Below are 27988 nucleotides of genomic sequence, written 5' to 3' on the forward strand. Positions count from 1 at the left end.
GCACATGCTGCAATCTTCATGACATGACAAAAGAAACGCAAAACTCAACAAAAATATATATATTTTTTTGAAAAAACCTGCAAAGCACAACAGCAAGAATTTATTTATAGTTTGTCAATTTACAATATTTACCGTAACGGAGCTGATCGAATCGGAGATAAAGAAATGTATTGAAAGTGGTATGAGCAGGTCTGATACTGGTGTCCACCGCTGACAGGTTGGGGAGGGACACAAACAACCAGGACAGATTCTATACAAACACTTTCACCTAAACTCATCTTCCATGAAATCTGCTGAATTGAATTCTGTACATTTCATTTTGGATGAGCTGCTTAAAAAGAGCGAATCCTTCCTTTTCTCCCGTAAACACTCAGATGTTGTTGTTTGCAAGAAAATGATTCATGTGATGTTTGAATGCTATTTCATTATTGGTAAATTTTCAACAAAATAAAAAAACATTTGGCCTTAAGAGCAAAAGCAAGAAAACAGCGAAATAAAGGTGAAGAAAGTATGAGAAGAGATTTTCTCTTCCGTAGATTATCTCCACCGTGAATGAACTCTGAGACAAATCCAAATATGAAGCATCAACGAGCACACTTCCAAAAGAAACTCTATCGCTTCTATAAATAAATACCAAAACTCTCCAGAATCACAAAGGTCATCCACAACATGCTCTGCGTCAAAGTTATGAATGTCTGAGAATCTCTCGTGAGCACACGCGTGTGCAGGTGGAGGTGCGTGTGTCGGGACTACATGTGGTTGACTTGTGCTACTGTTGGACTGCAGGTGAGGATGCCGGCGGAGGGGACAGCTGCTGATTCCAGCGGTTGGGTTTTGGTCTTTTCCGTCGTGCTCCTCCGAGAACATCAAGGCTTCACCGGCTGGATGGACAGCAGGCTGCCGAACTTGAAGTGCTGGATCACCGGGAACTTCTCCAAACACTGGAAATGGAAGAAGAACCGAGAGAGTTTAGATAACGATGAAGAACTGAGGGTTGATGTCTCACTGGGCTGCTTGACGAACTACCACATGTTCGCCAGCCAGGAACCCGTTAGCTGTTCCTAAAGCTTTCCATGTACCATTTATTCCCACTTATTATTATTATGGCATTTTATTTTGGGCTTGTTTTTTACTGAAGAGGAAGAAAAGCTCTCCAAGCTAACAAACTCGGTGAGCTTGGTCACCAAAGGTACAAGAAGTCCACAGGGATCATTTAAAAAACGTATGTTGCTTGTTTTGCGGATCAGTTCTTACTGAAGCCGAGAAGACGAACAAATTTGTTCACTTTGGATTTCACGGTTCTCAGTTTCCTCAAAAGTCAGCACAGAGTTTATCAGTCAAAGTTTATCTAAGTTGAACTTTTCTACATGATGACTCCCACGTGCACATCCACCCATCAGGGCGATGACTCTAGTTTTAAAAAGGGCTGTATATTTCAGTACGACTCTGAACAGGCAATACTGGTCAATCATGACTGCCTTCCGAGTTTGGTATCTTTTTATATTATTATTATCTATATTTTACCGTTCTTATATCACAAATCTTCAGTTTTTTTTCTAAAAAACTAAAACGCTGTCCATGACGGCTAAATATTTTTGACAGTAAACAAAACATAAAATGAAAACTAACTGAATCCAAACAGCTGTGACGGTTATGAAGGTGATGAAGACCTGAAGTCTGTTAACTCCCTTCACAGGCCTCTCGCTGACTGTGTTCAAAATGGCTGTGGCACAGCGGGTGGGTGAAGGGAGGCTGCAGTGGGGGTTGGGAGGCTGTCGTGGAGGGGGGGGGGTCTGTCTGAGCAGTGACACTATCAGTCATGATCATCTGGGCAGAACTGGGGTGGAAAAACATGCCTGAGATCTTTTGTCTAAAAAGATATTTAATCAATGTTAAATTTCAAAAACCATCAAAGGGTCACAGGACAGGTCAACTCGTCACATCAAACACTGAAGGCCTGTGTAGTTTAAATGTCAAACATATTCAAAAGGAAGATGCTTTAGATATGTAATTAACACTGATGGAAGTTATGATAAAATGTGTAATTTTTTTTACCTGCATTCGTACGTTTTTTGTGCTCTAATTACTCACTTTACATTTCTGTTGACAATTTTCTGGTAAATTTCTCTTTATTTCTTACTGTTAACAAACCCCACATGTAAAACCAATTGCCATTAATAAGTATTATCTGTGCATCCAAAGATGGATACAATTTCATTGTTGTCCAAAAACGATTGAAAACACCTCAGTGAGACACATTGTTGCACAGAAATACTGATTATGACACACTGACATAGGAGAGGTCCAACCATGTACCACCATGTACCGCCATGGACCACCATGTACCACCATGAACCACCATGGACCACCATGTACCACCATGTACCGCCATGGACCACCATGTACCACCATGGACCACCATGTACCACCACGGACCACCACGAACCACCACGAACCACCATGAACCACCATGTACCACCATGGACCACCATGTACCACCATGTACCACCACCGACCACCATGGACCACCACGGACCACCATGAACCACCATGAACCACCATAGACCACCAATGTACCCCCATGGACCACCATAGACCAACCATGGACCACCATAGACCACCATAGACCACCAGGACCACCATGGACCACCAGGAACCACAATAGACCACCATGGACCACCATAGACCACCATGGACCACCATGGACCACCATAGACCACCATGAACCACAATAGACCACCATGGACCACCATAGACCACCATGGACCACCATGAACCACCATAGACCAGCATGGACCACCATAGACTAACATGGACCACCATGGAACACAATGTACCACCATGTACCACCATGTACCACCATGAATCACCATGGACCACCATAGACCACCATGGACTACCATGAACCACCATAGACCACAATGGAAAACCATAGACAACCATGGACCACCATGGACCACCATGGACCACCATGTACCACCATGGACCACCATGTACCACCACGAACCACCACGAACCACCACGAACCACCATGTACCACCATGGACCACCATGTACCACCATGTACCACCATGGACCATCATGGACCACCACGGACCACCATGGACCACCACGGACCACCATGAACCACCATGAACCACCATAGACCACCAATGTACCCCCATGGACCACCATAGACAACCATGGACCACCATAGACCACCAGGACCACCATGGACCACCAGGAACCACAATAGACCACCATGGACCACCATAGACCACCATGGACCACCATGGACCACCATGGACCACCATAGACCACCATGAACCACAATAGACCACCATGGACCACCATAGACCACCATGGACCACCATGAACCACCATAGACCACCATGGACCACCATAGACTAACATGGACCACCATGGAACACAATGTACCACCATGTACCACCATGTATCACCATGAATCACCATGGACCACCATAGACCACCATGGACTACCATGAACCACCATAGACCACAATGGAAAACCATAGACCACCATGGACCACCATGGACCACCATGGACCATCATGTACCACCATGGACCACCATGTACCACCATGTACCACCATGGACCACCATGGACCACCATAGACCACCATGGACCATCATGTACCACCATGGACCACCATGTACCACCATATACCACCATGGACCACAATAGACCACCATGGACCACCACGGACCACCACGAACCACCATGAACCACCATAGACCACCAATGTACCCCCATGGACCACTATAGACAACCATAGACCACCATAGACCACCAGGATCACCATGGAACAACCATGAACCACAATAGACCACCATGGACCACAATAGGCCACCATGGACCACCATAGACCACCATGAACCACAATAGACCACCATGGACCACCATAGACCACCATGGACCACCATGGACCACCATGAACCACCATAGACCACCATGGACCACCGTAGACCACCATGGACCACCATGAACCACCATGGACCACCATGGGCCACCATAGACCACCATGGACCACCATGGACCATCATGTACCACCATGGACCACCATGGACCACCATAGACCACCATGGACCACCATAGACCACCATTAACCACAATAGACCACCATGGACCACCATGAACCATAATAGACCACCATGGACCACCATAGACCACCATGGACCACCATGAATCACCATAGACCACCATGGACCACCATAGACCACCATGTACCACCATGGACCACCATGAACCACCATAGACCACCATGGACCACCATAGACCACCATGGACCACCATGAACCACAATAGACCACCATGGACCACCATGGACCACTATAGACCACCATGTACCACCATAGACCACCATGGACCACCATAGACCACCATGGACCACCATGAATCACCATAGACCACCATGGACCACCATGAATCACCATAGACCACCATGGACCACCATGGATCACCATAGACAACCATGGACCACCATAGACCACCATGGACCACCATGGACCACCATAGACCACCATGGACCACCATGAACCACCATAAACCACCATAGACCACCAATGTACCCCCATGGACCACCATAGACAACCATGGACCACCATAGACCACCATAGACCACCAGGACCACCATGGACCACCATGAACCACCATGGACCACCATAGACCACCATGGAGCACCATGGAGCACCATGTACCACCATGGACCACCATGGACCACCATAGACCACCATGGACCACCATGGACCACCATGAACCACAGTAGACCACCATGGACCACCATAGACCACCATGGACCACCATGAACCACAATAGACCACCATGGACCACCATAAATCACCATAGACCACCATGGACCACCATGTACCACCATGGACCACCACGGACCACCACGAACCACCATGAACCACCATAGACCACCAATGTACCCCCATGGACCACCATAGACAACCATAGACCACCATAGACCACCAGGATCACCATGGACCACCATGGACCACCATGGACCACAATAGACCACCTTGGACCACCATAGACAACCATGGACCACCATAGACCACCATATACTACCATGGACCACCATAGACCACCATAGACCACCATGGACCACCATAGACCACCGTGGACCACCATGGACCACCATGTACCACCATGTACCACCGTGAACCACCATGGACCACCGTGGACCACCATGGACCACAATGAACCACCATGGATGACCATGGATGACCATGGACCACCATAGACCACCGTGGACAACCATGAACCACCATGGACCACCGTGGACCACCATGGACGACCATGGACCACCATGGACCACCATAGACCACCATGGACCACCATTGACCACCATGGACCACCATAGACCACCGTGGACAACTATGAACCACCATGGACCACCATGGACCACCGTGGACGACCATAGACCACCATGGACCACCGTGGATCACCATAGACCACCATGGACCACCATGGACCACTATGGACAACAATGAACCACCATGAACCACCATGGACCACCGTGGACCACCATGGATGACCATGGACCACCATGGACCACCATAGACCACCATGGACCACCATGGACCAAACCACATATCTCAAGTTTTACTTTTCACTGCAGATAATAACCATTTTTTAAATTAAAATAATAATAAAGACCGAGGAATCTGACAGCAACATGCTAACGTTAGCATTTTGCTACGTTGCACCTGATGTCACATCACCCAACATGGCAGAGGACAAACTTTAATTCTAAAATATTGCAATGATAAACAACACATTATTATAATGTGATGTGTATATTTAATAACTAATGGCTGTAAGGAAATTAATTGATTTGAAGTCACCAGTTGGTTTGTGAACGTTGTGAATCCTCCAGTTCAGATTCTGTCCGTCACCATCTTTGTTAGTTCGGAGCAGTTTGGAGCAGGAAGTGACCATATTTGGACGAGCTGGGGGAGGAGCCAGCGGTGGATCTAATGGATCTGATTGGAAACCTGACGACACTACGTCCCGCCCACCGATAGCTGTAACCTGACTGCACCACAGACCTGTCAATCAAACAGACACGCCCCCAAAACCAGGTCTTCTTGAATCTTCTTTTCTAATGAATGAGGGATTATTTTCAGATGGACCTCCAGAAAACTAAGAAGAAGGAGTGACTTTAGCTAACAACACCGAGAGAACTGATGGACACATTTTATTCACTTTGGATTTGATGAGAGAAGTTGAATGGGAGTCTATGGAGCCGGAGGCTTTTTGGAGCCGACCTCTAGTGGCACTCGCTGGTATTGCAGCTGAAGACACTTCTGGATCAGAACCATTTTACAGACCTGAAGCTACGAACTCTTTTAGAAACAGTCTGTGGTTGTGTACCATTAGTAGTCGTGGACTGTGAACCACGGACGGAGGACACTGATGGGAAGCAGCAGCTGATTGGCTGGTTTTAGTCGGATGGCGAGATCATTGCATTTAGGACGTACTGTCTGATCTTGTTAGATTTTCAACATGGGATACTGTAGGTGTTGGGCTGTCTGTAGGGAACATAATAATGCTAATGTCTCATCACTTCAGTGGAAGAAAGCAAAGGAGGTTTGAAAAGACACACTTTAGTTTTGAATAGTTTTTTCTGTGATTTAACTGTAAGAAAAACAAAATGATTACTGCAGCGTTTTTATGTCCCTGTTTTCCAGTGGGCTTCTTATCCGCCAGGCTTTTCATTTTGATTCATTTCCCTCCAGTATTTAAATAATCTAAACTAGTCTAGTCTAAACAACAGTAAAAGCTGACATATCTTGATTGGGATTTTTTTTTATTTTTTTTATTTTTTTTTTAAGAAAGTTAATTCTTTTAAACAGACTGAAATAAGCTGAACTGTGGTTTTCTGGGGCCGAAGGACAAAGAAAACACATCAGTTGTTGTAAATTGGCTAAAATACACTAAAAACAAAGTGTGAGGAGCCTTTGAGATGTGAAGGTGAGAGCTGCGTTTTGTTTCCAAGTATGAAGAATACATGTAGAATAAAGTCGACATCTCTACAGCTGTTTCCCTGCATCCTTCCACTAAGTCGTCCTCCAACAGGACGGCAGCAGAGTTAACAGATCCCACGGAAAATGGGGGATTCTGCTCTCTGCTCTGAAACCCTGTGTGGGGCCAGGAAAGGGAGAGGAATGCAAGTCTGCTGATGGTTGCTCCAGGCTCTGAGGGAGGAAGGTCGGGACAGAGGGAGGGAGGATTTAATGAAGGGAACGGGGGAGGAGGGGGGGGCAGACAGCTTGGCCCCTCAGTTCTTTGGGAAGACTCACAGGCTGCTCTGGAAAACACAGGATGTGGGCATGCAGGCGGGGAGACACCCCCCCCACTCTCACACACACACACACACACACACACACACACACACACACACACACACACACACACACACACACACACACACACACACACACACACTCTCTCTCTCCAGCCCTCCCTTAACCCTTTCCTGCCTCTCCTCCAGAGAACCGGTCCGTCTGGGCGTTTTGCTTTCAGCAGCGAGCCGACTTCTTCTTAAATGTCACGTAAACAAGAAAACACACTTTCCTTCGCCGAGGTGAAGAATTACGAGAAATCCAGTTTACACACCAACATTTTTTTGCCTTAGTTTCTTTGCCATGTTTTGCCGTAACTGCGTTTCTAACCGGGCTTTGTATTTGAATATGGACATTCATTTGACCGTCCGATAAATTCAGAAGGAGAATAAAAGTTCACTTCAATTACCGCAGACTTTTTGAGCTACATGCAAACATCAGCATGCCAACAGACGTACAGTGATAAAACCGAGCGGCAACCATCAGTGATGTCATCAACCATTAGTGATGTCATCAACCATCAACCATCAGTGATGTCATCAACCATCAGTGATGTCATCGTTGGTTTGTGAACGTTATGAATCCTCCAGTTCAGATTCTGTCCGTCACCATCTTTGCTAGTTCGGAGCAGTTTGGAGCAGGAAGTGACCATATTTGGACGAGCTGGGGGAGGAGCCAGCGGTGGATCTGACCGATCTGATTGGAAACCTGACGATACTACGTCCCGCCCACCGATAGCTGTAACCTGACTGCACCACAGGCCTGTCAATCAAACAGACACGCCCCCAAAAACAGGTCTTCTTGAATCTTCTTTTCTAATGAATGAGGGATTATTTTCAGATGGACCTCCAGAAAACTAATAAGAAGGAGTGACTTTAGCTAACAACACCGAGATAACTGATGGACACATTTTATTCACTTTTATTGTATCTTCACTTCAGTACAGTGAAATCTTTATTTGGAACCCGGAAGATTCGTCCACTTTTATATGCAGTCAGTGGATAAAACTAACAAGTTAAGATCTTGGATAAGCGTGGTATCATACTAACATTTGTGAACTAGCACCAATTACAAATTAAAAAGTAATTTTAGGTCATAGTTTGGTGGATTTCTTTTATTTTTTTAATAATCCACCCAGAAGTTGTCAAAACATTTCAGTACGAGTCCCACAAACTTCACCACTCCCGAGGACATATCCTTGTAACCATGGTGACCCCATGACGCCACCTGGTGATTTGTGTTCCTCTCAGGAAAAATGTTAATAACTTTGGTACTTCATCAGGTCAAAAAAATTGAATTTGGCAAACATGAAAGTTTACAACTAAATACGTGTAATACTGTCAGCATCCTCACGAAGATGGTGAACATGGGAAGCACTTTAAAAATCCCCAAGTTAGCAATGTGATCACAGAAAGTTTAATGTGATGGTGTTAACATTGAACTCAGAACAGCCTGAATGCACAACCACCTCTTGGTTTTAAACATTTTTCTATTCATTTTCAGTTATTTTTTTATATAACTGCCAGTTTGAGTGAAATTCACAATTATTTTCAGTTGTGCTGATTTCAACTTTGTTGAACGTTGGCAGGAAAATTTGCACCGTTGAGTAATTGAGTCTCCACAGTTTGACCTTTTTAGGGAACCGAGCTGGAGAGTCTGGACTGGAGGGACATCCAGAATATGTACGTCACACCACCCGTTTTACACCACCCTCGTCATCATAAACGTCTCCACCCGAGAGACACAGCGCTGGACGTACCAACACTTTCTCTGGAATTTAATGGCTTCATGTATTTTGTCTGGTTAGTAAATGACAGTAAACTTTAGATAGTTTTTGTGTTGCGCTGTTCAAATGTTGTGTTTTTCTATTTAAGTTGTATTTTATGTTCTTTTCCTTTTTTTTTTTTTTTTTTTTGAAGACTCTGTCAGACTGTCAAATAGCTGAAGACTTTTGACGGAGAAAGCGAGGGACAGCAGGCGTACCTCGGCCTTGTACATTCGGATCAGGCCCTGGTTGACTTTGGACCAGGAAGGAACGGCGCTGATGTTCCACAGCTGGTTGGAGTGCTCTGCAAACGGACCCGTCTTCATCTGCAGGACGGAGAGAGTGACGAAGACGAGGTTAAAGAGAGACCGGTGACACATCGATATCTTTTATGTCTACTGCAACACAATGTTTGACCCATTTTAACAGAATTTTACACCTTTTTAAAGTTATGAAACGGACAGCAGCCAATCTGTTTTGAGAGCATCAGGCGCCCCCTATAGGCGGTGAAGGTGGCTTCCCTTCAGCGATGGAGAATCAGGAATAATGAATTTGAAATACAACCCATAATACTATTATTTGTTAGAGCGTTGAGGGATGGATGAGTTAGGAGGTTTCTTCACACTTTCTTACACTGTGAAAATGGGTCACCAATGAAATCTGTTGTAAATAACTTCATTCAAGCAGACTGAAGCTGCATTTTTCAGCCAATGAAGAAATGAGAAACTTGTTCTAAAATGAGATTTGGTTTTCGGAGGTTTTGTAGCTGGCTGAGCAGGACAATGTGATGAATGCTGCATGATGACAATAAAAGAAGTGAACACAGTTTTACAGGATTTATACTTCTGCTGTTGGATAGTTTCAGATTCCCCACAACCGTCTGTGGTTGTTCACACCGGACATTAAAACACACGCGGACAGTTCTCTTCTCAGCTTCAGGCATTAACATCCGTCCTGGTTGATCGGATCACCTTTAATGACTGGATTCCACGAGCTGGTTCAACCTTCATCAGCCATGAAATCCCAACAAGATATTCCAAAAACCTCCAGTTCTGTCAGGAATGGCAGATTTTAGTTTTCTCAGGGCGGCTTCACACCTTAAAGTTTGGACTAAGATCCAAAATAAGGTTCCTGTTTTTGTGTGATTGCGTACATCTGTTTTTGTGTACATCTGATCCAGTTAGTTTTGCTTTCACGTGATTTCGTGGGAGCGTAAGAGAACTTCGCATGACGTCCTCCATCCTGTTGTAATCACCTCAGCCAGCGATGACGTTCTCGATATTTTTTTGTAGACTCAATTCGCCGGTAGCCTTTTCCATTTGAATGCAGGTAATTTAATTAACCGATTTATTTTGTTCCAATTACAAAATATTCATGCTTACTGGCAGCTCTTATTTTCTTCTCAGAAAATACAACATACATTTTGGCAATTCATGTGCTTTTGATTTCATCGTTGGACCAAATTACGATTAAATATTTTGTCTCCACGTGTGCTACCACAGATAAATTGGACTTGCACTGGTTTCAGTAGTTGTTGCAAAGCTTTGAGGTGTTTGGGCTCATCACCTGCTGAGGATGAATCCTTCTGCACTACGTCTGAAGAACCGAGAGCTTCTTCAAGGTCACGGTGGAACTGAGTCGATGCAAGTGTCCAACTTCAGAGCAGCAAAACAGTCGAAGACTTGAAAACTGCCACCGCCATGTTTCAGCGAGTTCTGTCAACGTCTCTCCTCTTTGTCTCCTTCCAGACATCCGTCAGTTACTGACACTGCTCTCCAACTTGGTAGGTTAGGTTAGGTTAGGTTAGGTTAGGTTAGGTTAGGTTAGGTTAGGTTAGGTTACGTTACGTTACGTTAGGTTAGGTTAGGTAGTTACTTTATTAATCCCCGAGGGGAAATGTTTTCGCTACAGCAGCATACAGAAGCAATAAGATAATAATAGAATAATAGAAAAGCAATAAAATAGTAGTAAAAAATATAAAATATAAAATGCACAGTATATACAGTACAGTATATATTATATACAAACAACCAAGAAACACAGTCAACAGTGTTATTGTTATGTGATGGATTTTGCCAGAGGTGAGTTATTGTACAGACTAATTGCGGTCGGCAGGAATGATCTCCTGTATCAGGAATGATCTCCTGTATCTGGAATGATCTCCTGTATCAGGAATGATCTCCAGTATCAGGAATGATCTCCTGTATCTGGAATGATCTCCTGTATCAGGAATGATCTCCTGTATCTGAAATGATCTCCTGTATCTGGAATGATCTCCTGTATCAGGAATGATCTCCTGTATCAGGAATGATCTCCTGTATCTGGAATGATCTCATGTATCTGGAATGATCTCCTGTATCAGGAATGATCTCCTGCATCTGGAATGATCTCCTGTATCAGGAATGATCTCCTGTATCAGGAATGATCTCCTGTATCTGGAATGATCTCCTGTATCAGGAATGATCTCCTGTATCTGGAATGATCTCCTGTATCTGTCCTTGTGACAGCAAAGCTGGAGGAATCTTTTAGAGAAAGTGCTCCTCTGTCCCTGCAGCAGGTGGAGAGGGTGGTCAGGATTATCCAATATGGATAATAGTTTGTTCAGCGTCCTCCTCTCCACCACCTTTTCCAGACTATCCAGTTTGTAGCCGATGATGGAGCCGGCCTTCTTCACCAGTTTGTTAAGTCTGTTGGTGTCACCGGCTCCAATGCTGCTCCCCCAGCAGACTACTAGAAGTACAGTTCACTGGCCACAACAGATGGTAGAACATCTCCAACATCTCGCTGCACACATTGAAGGATCGAAGTTTCCTCAAGAAAAAGAGTCGACTCATCCCCTTCTTGTAGACAGCATTGATGTTGGTCTTCCAGTTCAGTCTGTTGTCATGGAGACACCAGGTACTTGTACTCCTCTGGTTCGTCTTAGTTTGGCCATGTTTCCCTCCTGAGAAGTAGCTTGGAGACGATACTCGACCTCTGAGTCACTTCTGTGTTCTTTATTCAGCAAATTCTATCAGTGATGAAGTTGCTTTGCCATCTTTCAGTGAACAAAGCTTTGTGTGCTGATCTTCTGATGGAGTCCTCACTTTTGGTCTGATCCAGTTTCCTAAGTGCTTAAGAGCTTCACACACTGCCCCCTTACAAACTTGCAGTCTGGCCACGATATGACGAGAAATCCCCTCTTTTCTTAGAATAAGAAGTCACATCTGTGCTCACCAGCACCCGACAGCGCCCTCACTGGTGACGCGTGGAAATGCAACTGTTAACTGTTACTGGGCCTCTATGCACAGACATAACTGGGTTATGCAGCTTTTATGCAGCAATTTCATCAACAGAGCTAAAAGAACAAAAGGCTAATAGCTGGTAATCCCCTGAATAATAAAAACGGAGTGTGTTTTCGTACACAGACAACAAAAGTGACAAAACCAAATGTATAAATTTATAGACATATGAATAAAAAGTGACGACTGTAAATGGTTTTCCCACCATTTTCTCCCAAGAGGCCAAGGAACTCAAACCCAGACCCCGGGGCATCAATCTAACAACCTCCTCCTTTTTTCCATCCCCCCATCGAAAGCCCCCCACCTCCCCCACACACTCCCCCCTTTCACTGCTCCAGACACTTTCCAGGGCCTCGCATGAGAACACATGGGGGAAGGGCACAGAGAAGGGAGGGAGGGGGGGAGGGGAGGGGAAGGGAGGGGGTGGAGACAGCTCGTATTCCCTGGAGGAAGGAGTGATTCACAGCAGCATGTGGGGAAGGAAGTGACTCATGTTTAGGACACACACACACACACACACACACACACACACACACACACACACACACACACACACACACACACACACACACACACACACACACACACACACACACAAAGCCTAGTGTCTAAATAATGTTTTTTTTAAAGACCATGAGTTTGAAGTAGCCACATGTGTGAATAGGAGGGAAATACTTGGGTGTATTATGGAGTTCAGTGTTTGTTCACAGCAACAGAAACTAAAGAGGACGATAAAGACTGAATATGTGGAGAGAAATTAGCCTCAACTGTGTATTCATGTGATCTACAAATGAAAATAAGATTCACCAGTTTGAACAATTTTGGCTGATCACAAATTAAATTTGAACACATAAAATAAAATTACACCTGAATGAATATTATTATTTTATATACAGAGTTTTAACTTCAACTTCACAGTTCGAATGATTTTTAGCCTTTGAAAAGCTCCCCGTGTACAAATGTGTGACATTATTCGGTAATTATTTGGACTAATGTGTTTGCACAGATCGCCTGATGTGCACAGATCACGTTTGGCGTTTTCAGACTCTTATGGAGTCTCACTGATCCACAAAACACATGCTGTGTTCAAGTGCTGGTGGGAAACTGGGACATCAGGACTTTTGGTTGGTGAATTCAAATAATGTCAAAGTGGGAACAACAGTTTTTCCTTAATAGACATAATAGCTCCTCCCCTTTTGATTAAAACACACCTACTGACTATAGTTTCTGTGTAGTAGCTTATAAGGGTAAATATGTGGTTAAATGACGGTAGATAGGTGGTGAGCAGTTGTACTTCCTGCCCCCCCCCCCACCCCTGGCCCCCGCCCTCCCTCGGTGGGGACGGTGAGGTTCAGGTGGTCTCCGCTGGACTGCCATCACCTTATGCTCATTAATATTCATTCAGGTTGTGGCGTGTGTGCATTTGTAAATATGATTTAAATGTTGGAAGCAAGCAATTGTGGGAACCCAAATTACACACGTCGTACTCGTTTGTGATTCTTATTTTTCATTTGTACATCACGTGTCATTTGTGACCATCGTCTCCACCAACAGTTCTTCTCTTGTATCTCTATGCTGTCCTTTTCTCTCTCTGCTCTCCTCTCACCCCAACTGGTCGAAGCAGATGCTCCGCCCACCTCTGATCCTGGTTCTGTTAACAGATGCTCCGCCCACCTCTGATTCTGGTTCTGTTAACAGATGCTCCGCCCACCTCTGAGCCCACCTCTGATTCTGGTTCTGTTAACAGATGCTCCGCCCACCTCTGATCCAGGTTCTGTTAACAGATGCTCCGCCCACCTCTGAGCCTGGTTCTGTTAACAGATGCTCCGCCCACCTCTGAGCCTGGTTCTGTTAACAGATGCTCCGCCCACCTCTGATCCTGGTTCTGTTAACAGATGCTCCGCCCACCTCTGATCCTGGTTCTGTTAACAGATGCTCCGCCCACCTCTGATTCTGGTTCTGTTAACAGATGCTCCGCCCACCTCTGAGCCCACCTCTGATTCTGGTTCTGTTAACAGATGCTCCGCCCACCTCTGATCCAGGTTCTGTTAACAGATGCTCCGCCCACCTCTGAGCCTGGTTCTGTTAACAGATGCTCCGCCCACCTCTGATCCTGGTTCTGTTAACAGATGCTCTGCCCACCTCTGAGCCTGGTTCTGTTAACAGATGCTTTCTCCCTTAAAGAGGAGGTTTTCCCTCCTAGCTTATGTGGGAATTGTTGAATTGTTGGTTTCTCTGTATAATATTGTAAAGTTCTGCTGTAAAGACTTTAATGTGTTAAGTGCCATGAAATAACCTGTGTTGTGATTTGGCACTAACTGAAGTTAGTATTGCCCGTGGCCATGCAGCAATTTTATAAATCAAATTGAATTGAATTGAGTAAATCCTCTCTCCACATGAATGACACCAGAAACAGATCCACAACAGGAACGAACCTCTCAGAGTCTATACTTGTGTGTATTATGTACCGCTTATCAAATTGTGCATTTGAAGTCAGATTGATTTTACCAGCTGGTGAAGTAGGCTGTCAGCATCAGTATTGTTGCTATGGTTACCTGCAGTTGAATAAAACCTTGTACTCTTTGATTGACATGCAGCTAATTGTTAGTATTGTCTGTGGCCATGCAGCACATTTATATGTATTGGACAAAAATAATTATAAACTTAATTGAGGCTAATGGAAAGTATTTTGTTAAATGAAATTTCCCTTTATCGTACAGACAGAATAACTGGTTTACTTGTCTTATTTAAAGTTTCTGACCCACATAAACTTGTGACTGCAGAAGTCAGTGCATTGATATGTTCGCTGTTTTAAAGTCGGTGTGAAGGCTCATGTAACACCATCGTTAAAAATGGGGACATTTAGCAGCTGTTTGTTTTCCAAAAGATCCTCCACGACTGGTGCAGTTTCTCATTGAGTTTAACTCAGCCATGAATTCATGCCACTGAGATGCAGGAAGCCATCTTGGAGGTCGTAAATTAAATAGACTTTTGCAATAGGATGTATTGAAACGTCACTAAATGACTTTGATATTGAAGAAAAACTAAAAACATGATGATTCCAAGGCAAGTTCTGCAGTTATAAGCAGTAAATTATATGATTTCTAAGCAGATTTATGGATGTTTATCTTTAATGGACATCAGAGATCATCTCCTGAGAAAGTCACACTGAATGTAAACCCAGTAGTGACGGGGCACGAATTTCAAATATTCGAATAGTCGCTTTAATCTGCAAAATCGATTAGTATATGTGACTGTTGTTCTTATTTCCCCTGTTTTTACTGGTACCTGGTTGTAATGTGTTACTCCCGTCAGAAGGTGGCGGTAATGCGCCTAAAAGCTGCCTGCTAGCCGCCATTAAATAACATGAGGAGAAGAAGACGCTGCTTTCAGGGGTTCGGAGCTTCGCAGGTAAAACTCTCCTGGTATTAGATGTCCCGGTGCGAACACCAGGAAACATGAACAGACAACTACAGTCAGAAAGTTTTGTGTGGAACTCCTTCAAACGTGATGAAACATCGAATAGTTCAGAGCGAATTTTGAACCGTAGTTTTGCTTGAAATGCCCGTCACTAAAACTTCGGTGTATCATGTCTGTGTTCAGATTTGACTGAGTTATGACTCTTCACATAGGTTCTCTGGAAAACTGAAGACAGTCTCCTTTCACTTATCACAGGGGTCACAGGGGTCACAGGGGTCACGGAGCCGTGAGTCGTGGAGACGGTCTGAAAGGGAGCTTTAAAGCTGGCAAAGGTGGAAACTGCCGCCGCTGGCGGCGCGTAACGGCCAGTGATGCATCGTGAGCGGCTTCTGGGAGACAGAGATGAGACGCAGAGACGCTCAATAACAGTAATGACATCGAGCTGGGAAAAATGGAGTCACACTTTTGATTTCCTCGATTTTTTTTTTTTTTACACCTGTCTGACGTACATGTTATTCAAGCCTCTAAAAAACTAAAACAAAGTCAACCTTCCAATCGGGGCGACCTGCTCCACCAGCGACCTCATCTTTCAGACCATAAGACTCTGAATCTTCATGTCCTCATCGTGATGGCCTACCTTGGTGACTGAAACACCTTCCTTGTCTTCAGATGTGCTTCCTCGGCCCAGACGGCAACCTCCAGCGCCAAAGCCTTCGCAAAAACCTCCTCTAAATGTTCTGTAATCTGGTGGTTTATAAACAAGAGAGAAGCCTCTGCAAGTGTTGATTGTCTTGAAAAGCAGGCCAAACTACAATGACTCATTTGCATGCACCTGTCGCTGTCACCTCGTTCAGTATCTTTGTTCACATCTGTCCACCCACACATCTCCCCGGAGAATCTCCCCCACCTCCCCCACAGCTTTCACAACCTAACTGTGTCACATCAACGTTTACCTGCCCAATTAAAGAAGGAGTCCAACTGGGTGAAAAACCGTAAGTATAATATAAATCTAAAAACACTGAGGAAGCATACCAGACAGATATACTTTGAACAAATGACACAAATCCAACTGAAACTTTAAGTGAACCAACGTCCATGTAACTGAAAACTGTTTGAATATCAATGGCACAAAAAAAGACTTGAAGGGACGTTATGATGGTCATTTCAGCATCAGACTGTACTTTACATTGGGCCGTGTAGATCAGGGGTCCCCAACCGGCCGGCAGCTCGCAAGCTTTTGTTGAAGTGTTGAGCATCAATTTGTTATTATTCACATGAAAGAAAGTTATTCAGCTGGTTTGGTGGAGCTCAGTTATGTGAGTAAGTGTTACAGTGTCTGAGGGCTCTTAGACATTTTCATTTTGTCAAAGTAGCTCTCAATGAAAAAGGTTGGAGACCCCTGGTGGAGACCAGAAGAACAGCAGCAACAGAGCAGACAGGCAGACGGTTTACAGACATACAGTCCATGAATGTCTCTACACGCCTTCCTCATACCTTCAGCCATATAACCGGCTCTCAGGTGACGTGCTGATGACTCTGACTGCTGATTAACTTTTTATAAACTAAACTAAATAAAGTGATTATCGGGGTCAGATCTCAAATTTTGTTTTATAGCTGCAAGATTTATATCAAAACATCAAAATGCATCGAGACGATTTTTCAAGATGTCTATTTCCACTTTTTAGAACTCATAGCAGGAATTTTCTTGTTCCATTCAATTTCATTGAGTTTTTCAGCACTACACTGAAAATTAATTCCAATGTGATGTATACTTAAACATTAGTCAAGTTTATTATATGTAAACTAAAAACCCGTCTGTTATGTTTTCTATGAGAACTTACTATTTCATTTTAGTTGCCAATTCATTTTGATGGTGATCGACTAACCAACGGGCTCCAAACCACCGTGATATCAAAAATACTAAATCAATTAAACAAGAAAAAAAACAAAGAAAAAGCCAAAGAAGAGAGAAAAGTAACAAATATAGAAAGCTGAGAGGAACAGCGGACGCAGCAGCAGCATCCTTGTCTTGACCATGAGGAGGAAGGAGAGGTCAAACAAGAGGAGGAGCAAGAGGAGGAGGAGGAGGAAGAGGAAGAGGAAGGAGGGGTCACACCAGAGGAGGAGGAGAAAAAAAAGAGGGAAGGAGGTGGTGCATGTGTGTTTGGAAGGAGGAAAAGGATGTAGCTGCTCCACCGACGCCCTCCTCTACTTTCCTCCCCTCCTTTTCCTCCGAAAACCCCCAAAACAAAGCGCACAATTCCTGCTCTGGCACACTACCAACACAATCCATCTGCCCCCCCCCCCCTCCCCACACACACACACACACTCCCTCTCCCTCCTACCCCCACCTTCCTTTTCCTGGACAAAAGCACATTCAGCTGAGCTCCACCAATTTATTTCCAACTGCTAAATTTGTACAGAATCACACCAGTGTTATATATACACTGATCACATTTAATATGTAACTAGAGTCAATTCTAAAGTTAACATTGACTGAATAAGGTCAGAAAAAAATAATAATTTAAAATATATTTTAATAAAGTGGCAGAATTCAGTCACACGGCGGGTTCGAGGGCAGTTGTGCATATTTGGACAGCCCCTAATATTGATGTAGAATTAATAGATTGTTCACGATGACTCAGCATACAACTAGATTGTGTGACTCCACCAACCAGTCAACTTTACATCCACGTCTGTCCACTCTAGGAGTGAAGACTTTGAAGAAATCCTTCCACGTATTCACATGCTCAGTTGATAGAGACGATTCTGATACAACACAATGTTGCAGCCATGACAGTCAACGATGCCTCGAATTTGGCTGTTTCCCAAAACATGGACGCTTCACACATCATCTTTAACCGAACAGCACAGAAGATCGTGCAAAGATTTGTACCACTGTTTAGAAAAGAAATGAGCATTTCACAACACTGCTGTGAGTTTAAAGAGTTGGTAGATCCAAATTACAAATACAAACATACTGGATTTTCCCAGAAGTGTTCTGGTTATTCTGTCCAACCGTTGCATGTCATTATGATTATTTCCCCAGACACCCAGAGAACAATCAAGACCTTCGAGCCAGAATTATCAGTCAATAAGTCAGTTAACAGAAAATCATTTGGAAACAACTAATTTAATGAAAAGAAAATCTTAGTTTTTAACACTTTATTAAAAGCAAAAATTATCTTCGAGTTCTAAATGTTCGAACCAACTCTCGACCAACTCCCTGCATCAGTGTGTTCACATTGTCAGTACAGAAATATCAGTACACTACAAGTACCAGGATGATGACCTCACAACGGTCCAAAAAAAGAACTGTGAAACTGTGGACACAAGGGGCGGGGCCACCGGCATAAAGGATTTTCAAATTAAAAGTGTGAGGAAGCTGCAGCTGTTCCTGAACACAAAGTGTTTCTTCTCCACTGCTGCTGCTGGACAGAAGAATCAGTGTTTATTGAGTGTTAAACTGAGGACACAAAAACACACTGATTTCTGGGTAAAATAATTAAAACTGCAGATATTTTGGAGGGTGATGTGGTCACATGATGAGGTCACTTCCTGTCCGTGAAGAACAGCAGTGAGATTTGAAACAACACAACTCTGTCTAAATTCAAGTACTACACAAGTAAGAGTCCTGACATGGAAGAGCAGTATTAGTTAGTGTACTAAAGGACGTCTCTCATCTGGAACACAGAAACTGTCACCGGCTTGTTGAAGGTGTTTATTCTCTAGTAAAATGAAAATCTGGAGATGTTGGTCAAACAAGACAACTGAGTGTCAGTGATTATGGTAATTGTCATTTTTCAACATAATTTATATATTTTTTTTAAATGCAATTATTAATATTGAAAGTAATTTTTGGTTGCAGCCTCACAGTACTTAACGATGCTACTACCGTACTTTATCTGGGGTTTATGTTTTCAGTGCTTGAAACATCAAATTTTTTTTTACATAAAGTGTATAACAAATGAGCTCAAAAGGAAGTAAAACTAAAGGTCTCACACAGTTAATATTCTAATATTCAAGTAAATTTTGCAATCAATTTATTATAGACCCAAATGATAAGGCCTCAACCTTTGTGGCCTCAAGGGGGCGGGGCCATCAGGTGTGTGCAGTGAATATGCAGTTATATGCAGGTATGTTGCACAGTGACCCAGAGTCAGTGAGAGATGAAGGTTTCAGGGGGTTTGAGCAAACAGCAGCAGGTGGAGAAGAAAACTGTTATGATTAACAAAGTGAGTTTCATCTTCTCACCTCGTTTATGAACTTGATGCACTCCAGGAACATGTAGTTGGGGTGGTGCTCGTTCACCACCCGCTCATCGATGAAGTGCCGAGGTTCCAGTGTTGGGTGATCTGAGGGGAGACCAGGCTGTAAGTGCACATGTTCACCACCAGGGGTCACCGTTCACCAGATCATTCACTGAGTGTAATGTCCCTTCCCAGCACAGAGGGACATGTCCACTCATCAGCACCATGAGGTCATCCTGTCAAACACACATCGACAGCATCGACCATAAATGAGACAGCTACAACTGTCCTTTAGTATTTACTCGTCTTCACAAATAAAACTATTAGTTTCCTTCACCTTTTCACAATAGCTGAGAGGAAACAGTAAGTATGAGCCTTAAAATGCACTCAAACGTTGATCTGCTTTATTCAATAGAAGATTCAGTATTACTTTTTATTCTAATTGCTGATATCTACACTCACTGCAGAGCATTAATTAATTCCATATGAACCACTTGTGTAGCCTTAGATCTTATGACATCTAAAGGTACTCTTTAAACTATATTTATGCAAGATCAGCTGGTAACCATGGTAACATCACATGTGGGTCGGTTTTCCCTGATCAAGCAGAAAGCGAGGTGAACCAGAGGTGTTGTAAGCTCGTGTCTTATTCTGTCTTTTTGTAATATTATGGAACAAAATGCTTTTCTCCATGTCTGTTCATTAATATTGTTCCATCATGGCAGCGCATGAGGACGAGGTTCAGTCGGGGGACTATTAATCATCATAATGAGTAATTACATGGTGAACTCCACAGAAGAAATACATCGGGTTCAGTAAAGCGCACCGTCATCTACTGTCAGTCATTTCTGTTTCATGCGAGTCCTTCACGATGTGTGAATGATGCAGGATGACATCACCAAGACTGTCCAATCAATGGATTACCCATCATTCCGTATGAATTGCTGATATTCATGTAATTATGCCCTTTAAAACTGGTAAGAGTCTCACAGCTGGCCGGGTATGGATGCCTGTTTGTCGTCTGACAGTGTTTGTTGGGGACTGACATCCCCTTGTGTACAGAACCTGTCACTACATCCCTCATGTAAATAAACACTCTCCAACTCTTCCTCAACAGCCAAACATGGACGGGATTCAAGCTGGGCGGGATTTGGACTCTTTCAGGTATATCAATATATTTTCAAGCAAAATATAGGAAAACACAAAATTGTTTTATCGATATAGTCTGATGTTGCATTACATAACTCATTTTTTCCGTAAAAGCCCCGACAGTGTTTGCAGCTCTCTTCTCTCACACTGTCAACCCGGAGCTGGTACATTATCATTATCACTACTGGAGGCAGAGGATTAACTGGACATGAGAGGGAGGAGGCCTCATCAGCTGCTCAGCTAAAGTAACCGGCAGACCTGAATGGCTTGTAAACACACAGTGGGACGAGTGAGAGTCACTGAAGAAGGAGACGGCCGTGAGTCTTTGAGCACAACGAGTGTGAAAATTAGCTGCTGTAAAAAACAACAACGACATCAATTGGGTTGAGAGGAAGCTGCAAAACTACTACCAGTAACTCAAAAACACTGGCAACAGGAATCATCAGTTTGTTATGGAAAACAAATGAAGGAGCACACTCATAAACATCGCTACGTTTAATAAAAATAGGCCTATTTATTTTATCTGATATTTCATTTAGATGTTTTGCATATTTTTAAACAGGGAAGGAAACGCTGTGTGCATTTTATTTGACTTACAAATGAACATTTAGTCCAACATGTAGAAAATAAAGACATAATTATCATGTATTGCCATTCAGCCTAAAAATACAGAGTCATGATTTTTTTGGTGCAGATCACCCAAACTAGAAAAAAAGCCTCGTTTTAATTTTGTGACATTAACTGTAGTGAACAAGAGCTGACAACTTTGCTGTTAACAGTTACCATCAAAGTCCAAAACTCAACACTTGCTGGCTTTTAGGAATTGTTCATTTCTGGTACATGATGAGAGTGAAACTACTGTCATGACATTAATAGTTCATACAGCCGGGATACCAGCAGAAATGGTCCCAATCAGGAAATAGTTTGGTATATAACCTGTCTCAAAATCAATTCTAGATTTACTGGGGACATAGTGGCACACAAAATGTACAGTTTGGTACGTATCTTAATTTTAGCATGTTTTTTAATACAGCAGAAGAAGAAAACATAAAATAAAAAAAATGCATTTATTTTGAAAAATGTAAAGTTTCAAAAGTTGGATGCACTGGATGTACTTCCTACTGTTAAGGCACTCAAATGTTGCATATTGTCAATAAGAAAGGACTTTGAGCTGTGAATAAAATAAACACACTTATAATGATGTTTAGAACGGCACTAAATAACGCTGCCTCTCCATTCAAATTGCTCGCCTGTCGCATGAGCCAATAAAAGTTGTCTAGCTTTCTGGTTTTCTTATGTGTTGTGTGAAAATCACAATGGGTCCCAGCCTGAATATCCCCATGAGCTTCCCACCACATACAGACAAAGTTGTTGTTTTTTAAACCGCTGTCGAGGCTCTTACCGACAAACTGGGAGCTGCCCCAGATGAAGGGCAGAAACTGGAAGTCATCCAGTCCCCAAACACCTTGGCTTCCAGCGGGCTCCATCCTGTAGGTCCTCTGCAGCTTCCTCATCAATGACAGATACCTGGAAAAAAAAAAGGAGGTCAAGTGATTTGTCATTTTAATTTTTAGTTTTGTGATACTTGCAGTAGAACTGCTAAAAAAAACTTCCCTGCTCTCATTTTTTTTTTTTTTTGAGGAAAATGCCATAAAACAGTCCTGCTCATTATTTTCCAACCTTGTCTGCAATGAGCTAACATTGCCGCTAATATCAATATATTAAATAATTGAGCTCCAAAAGATAGGGCTAATTTCTGTTGGAGGCCAGCATTTGAAATCATTTTGCTGGGACAGCTTTGTGCGGTTTACAGCTCAGATATACAGTAACGTGCTGCTGGTTAAAAACACTAATAAAGTGCAAGGTTATCGTAAGTCAGAATAAACACAGCTATTATAATTATATTCAAATATTTCATTAGAGCCAGTGTTTTAGATAAAGAAACCAACCCAGCCCACCGAACTAGCTGCATACTCACATGTTGAACACCTGAAAGACAATGGCCAGCTGATCGTCCACCTTGAGAGCTCCGACCTTACAGAGACAGCAGAGGAATGCTGCAAACGCTGCTTCATGACCTGCAGGACAAACACACACTGAGGAGATGCCTGCAGTCTGCCTGCACTGCAGTGTCTGCAGTCTGCCTGCAGTCTGTCTGCAGTCTGTCTGCAGTGTCTGCAGTGTCTGCAGTCTGCCTGCAGTCTGTCTGCAGTGTCTGCAGTCTGCCTGCAGTCTGTCTGCAGTGTCTGCAGTCTGCCTGCAGTCTGTCTGCAGTCTGTCTGCAGTGTCTGCAGTGTCTGCAGTGTCTGCAGTCTGCCTGCAGTCTGTCTGCAGTCTGCCTGCAGTCTGTCTGCAGTCTGTCTGCAGTCTGTCTGCAGTGTCTACAGTCTGCCTGCAGTCTGTCTGCAGTCTGTCTGCAGTGTCTGCAGTGTCTGCAGTGTCTGCAGTCTGCCTGCAGTCTGTCTGCAGTCTGTCTGCAGTCTGTCTGCAGTCTGTCTGCAGTCTGTCTGCAGTGTCTGCAGTCTGCCTGCAGTCTGCCTGCAGTCTGTCTGCAGTCTGCCTGCAGTCTGTCTATAATCACATTTTACTGTATCAGACTGCAATAAAAGAAAGAAGGACTCAGTAGTGTTACCTGTTCCATAGTCGATCCTGGTGGGGTTCCCCACAGACTCCTTCAGATACACTGCTATCTCTGCAGCTGCTGCACATCTGTCAGCAGGAAGCATTGTGGACACCAAGGCCTCTGCTTCCTACACACACACACACACACACACACACACACACACACACACACACACACACACACACACACACACACACACACACACACACACACACACACACACACACACACACACACACACACACACACACACACACACGCTGGCATCACAAAGAGCATATGCATGGCTGCACGTGAGCGCATGTGTCCACTGACCTGGTCCAGCTTGGTGTACCAGGTTCTGTAGGCTTTATTGCCAAAACGTGACGGCTGGTCAACAGGAGGGGTCTCGTTTATCCATCGGTCCAGAGTCCCCAGAACTTCTAGTAGCTTCTCCACCGTCTGTCACAGAACAACAGAACAACACAACACTGACTGCAGCAACACTTCTGTTCTGTGGCCTCGACTCACTGTCTGCAAACATTTGGGCAGTTTACACATTTTGTTGAAGGAAAAAGAAGAACGTAATAAACAGACAGTAAATTAGTGGGCATTTTGTCCTAGTTATGATTTTATTGGATTGATTTTCTATTTTTCTTTATTTCCTGAATACTTTGGTCTCAAATGATTTTACAATACAAGCTCGAAGTGCAGTAAGAGAGGACAAACCAGAGTTCACGGTGCAGCTGTGACGGTTTCAGCTGCTAAACTCCTTAACAACCGCTGGCTGTATTCACTGTGATCACGTAGACTGGAGGATTAGTTATTGCATTTCTAGAACTGACATGTTGTGTCACTACTGAACTTTACTACCATCTACTGTAGATGTACATCATTATGAGAAGAAATATCTAATGTCTATCATTTGTTGGATGAGGCCTGATGTGGATCCCAGGTTGAGACGGCCCAAGCTTCACCGTTCACCAAGTTTCATAAAAATCAGACCAGGACCTTTTCTGTGATCCTGTTGAAAGACAAACTAAAAAAAACACCTGAAAAACACGACCTCCTTGGTTGAAGGTGAAAGTTTGATTGACTGACTGAGATCAAGGAGCTCCACTGCTCTGAGAAATCCTGAATGTTTTAACGTACACACAAATAAGGGACTGTTTGTCACGATGAGGTGAAACTGATCATGTCAAGCTGTGAAACTGTTTCCCGTCAAAGAAAAAAAGAATCCTCATATATGCTGTATGAGGCCATAAACACAAAGACAACGTACCTCAGAGACTTTATATTCACATGTGAGCTTCTTCCCCTTCACACCTTCATTCAGCGTCAGAATGAATCCGATGTAGTCTGCGTACGCCTGCAGGAAGGAGAGCGTTACCACGGAAACTGGAACGTTTGCAGAACAACTGCCACAAAACATAAACTTCATATGAATTACAACAAGACACGTGTATGGAAGAAATCCTGCAGATCAACCACACGATGCTCCACAGTCAAGACTAAACAATAACTTCAAGAAGTCCAATCATCATTTTCAAAGATTTTAATCAATCTGGATAATAGAATTATCTTAACAAAGATTATAAAAAAAAGAATCTATAAAGTTACACAAGCCTACACGCTCTTTAATTAAAATCACTTGTACTTTTTGAGAAACAAGTGGTTTTTCCAGGTTGATTTGACGGATGTCTCAGAATCACACGACATGATATTTATAACCAGCTTCTGTGTAGTCTCACAGTTTTTCTTTACAACATGCAAAAAAGAAGCACATACAGCCACAGACAGGAACCTACCCGAGACCGCTTCCACTTGCCCATGTCGGGCACCATGCTGATCTCTTTCTTGGGCACCATGAAGGTGACGCCGGCTGCGGCTTCAGCTGTTTCATCTTCAGGAGTGGAACCTGAGAAAAAGTCAGACCGTTTTCTTCATCTTACTATTACTGTCAATGAATCTAAATAAAATATTCAAAGACTATTTGAGTTTACATAAGAAATGCAGATATCTAGTTATTTTTGGTGAATTCAGCGTTCACGGTATCTGTTGTTATCTCATGCCCTAATAATTCCAACCAGACAGCCTGTCACTGAGGTTTTTCAAAGATGTGGTTCGCTACCAAGCGGTAACCCACGGCGACGTCACCCACTGGTTCGTAAACGGAGTCTGGTATTTCTTTTATTTCTTTTCTTTGGCGTCTGAAGCGACCATATTTGGGTGATTCATTGAGGATCTGCAGGATCTGACTGGGAACCCGAGCACATGAGGCCGGCCCACCTCCTTCAGCCACCTCCTCCAGCCATCTCCTCCAGCCACCTCACTACACTCACCTCCTCCACCCACCTCCTCCACCCACCTCACTACACCCCACACGCCAATCAAACCAGGATGCCTCAAGAGGCACCATTAGACCCAGTTTCGATCAGGCTCCTGGGAATCACACTCATGGCTACAGAGCATCTCTTAATAAATCTCCCTCTCTGTCTGTCTCTCTCTCTCTCTCTGTCTGTCTCTCTCTCTCTCTGTCTGTCTGTCTCTCTCTACCTGATAGTAACCTGAGTTACCTGATAGTAACCTGAGTTACCTGATAGTAACCTGATAGTAACCTGAGTTACCTGATAGTATCCTGATAGTTACCTGATAATAACCTGATAGTTACCTGCTAGTAACCTGCTAGTAATCTGATAGTAACCTGATAGTTACCTGATAGTAACCTGATAGTAACCTGATAGTTACCTGATAGTAATCTGATAGTAACCTGATAGTTACCTGATAATAACCTGATAGTTACCTGATAGTTACCTGATAGTAATCTGATAGTTACCTGATAGTAACCTGATAGTTACCTGATAGTTACCTGATAGTTACCTGATAGTAACCTGATAGTTACCTGATAGTAACATGATAGTGACCTGATAGTTACCTGATAGTAACATGATAGTAACCTGATAGTTACCTGGTAGTAATCTGATAGTAACCTGATAGTTACCTGATAGTAATCTGATAGTAACATGATAGTTACCTGATAGTAACATGATAGTGACCTGATAGTTACCTGATAGTAACCTGATAGTAACCTGATAGTAACCTGATAGTTACCTGATAGTAACCTGATAGTAGCATGATAGTTACCTGATAGTAACATGATAGTGACCTGATAGTAACATGATAGTTACCTGATAGTAACCTGATAGTAGCATGATAGTTACCTGATAGTAACATGATAGTTACCTGATAGTAACATGATAGTTACCTGATAGTTACCTGATAGTAACCTGATAGTAACATGATAGTTACCTGATAGTTACCTGATAATAACCTGATAGTTACCTGATAGTAACCTGATAGTAACCTGATAGTTACCTGATAATAACCTGATAGTTACCTGATAATAACCTGATAGTTACCTGATAGTAACCTGATAGTAACCTGATAGTTACCTGATAGTAACCTGATAGTTACCTGATAATAACCTGATAGTTACCTGATAGTAACCTGATAGTTACCTGATAGTTACCTGATAGTAACCTGATAGTTACCTGATAGTTACCTGTGCTGTTTCAATTTGAACGATTCTTGTATAAAACGTGTCTCCTGTATCTCAATCAAACCCCTTCAAGCACAAACATTGAGTTTCTGGAGCAGCCCTATAAACTATAAACTATAAAAGCAGGAGGTTTCCATGAATCAACGACGTGATTAAACATCAAGTCTGTGTGGAGGATGTCAGTCTCAGATTAAATCATTTAACTCAGACGACTAAACCCCGTTAATGCTGATCATATTGATGAATGATTCCGAGGCCGGACTACAGAACTTCACCGTCCGTCCATCTGGACAACAACAAAGCGGAGTCTCATGATGAAGACGACCTGAACCAGATTTAGGGTCCAACTTCCAGCAGGAAAACAACAGAAAGACCAACTTGCTCCGGATGTTGGAGCCTTTCTGAGCACAGCGGTCAGAAAGCTTCTGGGTTCATGGACCGGGCGCGGAGTTCGGTCCCTCCGGTAGAGACCGGGCACCTCCTAACGGTACACGGCCGCTGAACACGTGCAAGCAAATGCGACGCAAAACTTGCAGACGCTGAACAGAAGCATCCATCTGGGCTTTACCTGACTGCTGTTCTGTTTCCGCCATGGCGAGGCTGACTGTCTTC

General features: G+C 43.5%; 1 protein-coding gene across 1 annotated transcript; it reads right to left on the bottom strand.

The window, feature by feature from the left end:
* Window positions 1-86: 86 nt before the first annotated feature.
* ptpa (protein phosphatase 2 phosphatase activator) lies at window positions 87-27988 on the bottom strand. The gene is made up of 10 exons (XM_069721960.1): window positions 27945-27988; window positions 25626-25735; window positions 25100-25186; window positions 24154-24279; window positions 23848-23965; window positions 23194-23293; window positions 22618-22742; window positions 20071-20171; window positions 9334-9441; window positions 87-941 (listed from the first exon to the last, which is right to left on the bottom strand). Exons 1-10 carry the CDS (start codon window positions 27967-27969, stop codon window positions 867-869), a joined length of 975 nt encoding a protein of 324 aa, XP_069578061.1. The 5' UTR covers window positions 27970-27988; the 3' UTR covers window positions 87-866.

Source organism: Brachyistius frenatus, unplaced genomic scaffold, assembly GCF_029030835.1.
Source record: "Brachyistius frenatus isolate BFR_SWC_R1_liver_20210118 unplaced genomic scaffold, ASM2903083v1 Contig_279, whole genome shotgun sequence".
NCBI lineage: Eukaryota > Metazoa > Chordata > Actinopteri > Embiotocidae > Brachyistius > Brachyistius frenatus.

What these genes read in the sequence shown, in the direction of transcription:
- ptpa (XM_069721960.1), bottom strand. Translation starts at nt 27,969, where the DNA reads ATGGCGGAAACAGAACAGCAGTCAG. An exon ending in GTCTTTCAGGTGTTCAACAT is followed by an intron (nt 22,743 to 23,193) that starts GTGAGTATGCAG and finishes TTTTTTTTCCAG; the next exon opens with GTATCTGTCATTGATGAGGA. An exon ending in GCATCAAGTTCATAAACGAG is followed by an intron (nt 9,442 to 20,070) that starts GTGAGAAGATGA and finishes TCCGTCCTGCAG; the next exon opens with ATGAAGACGGGTCCGTTTGC.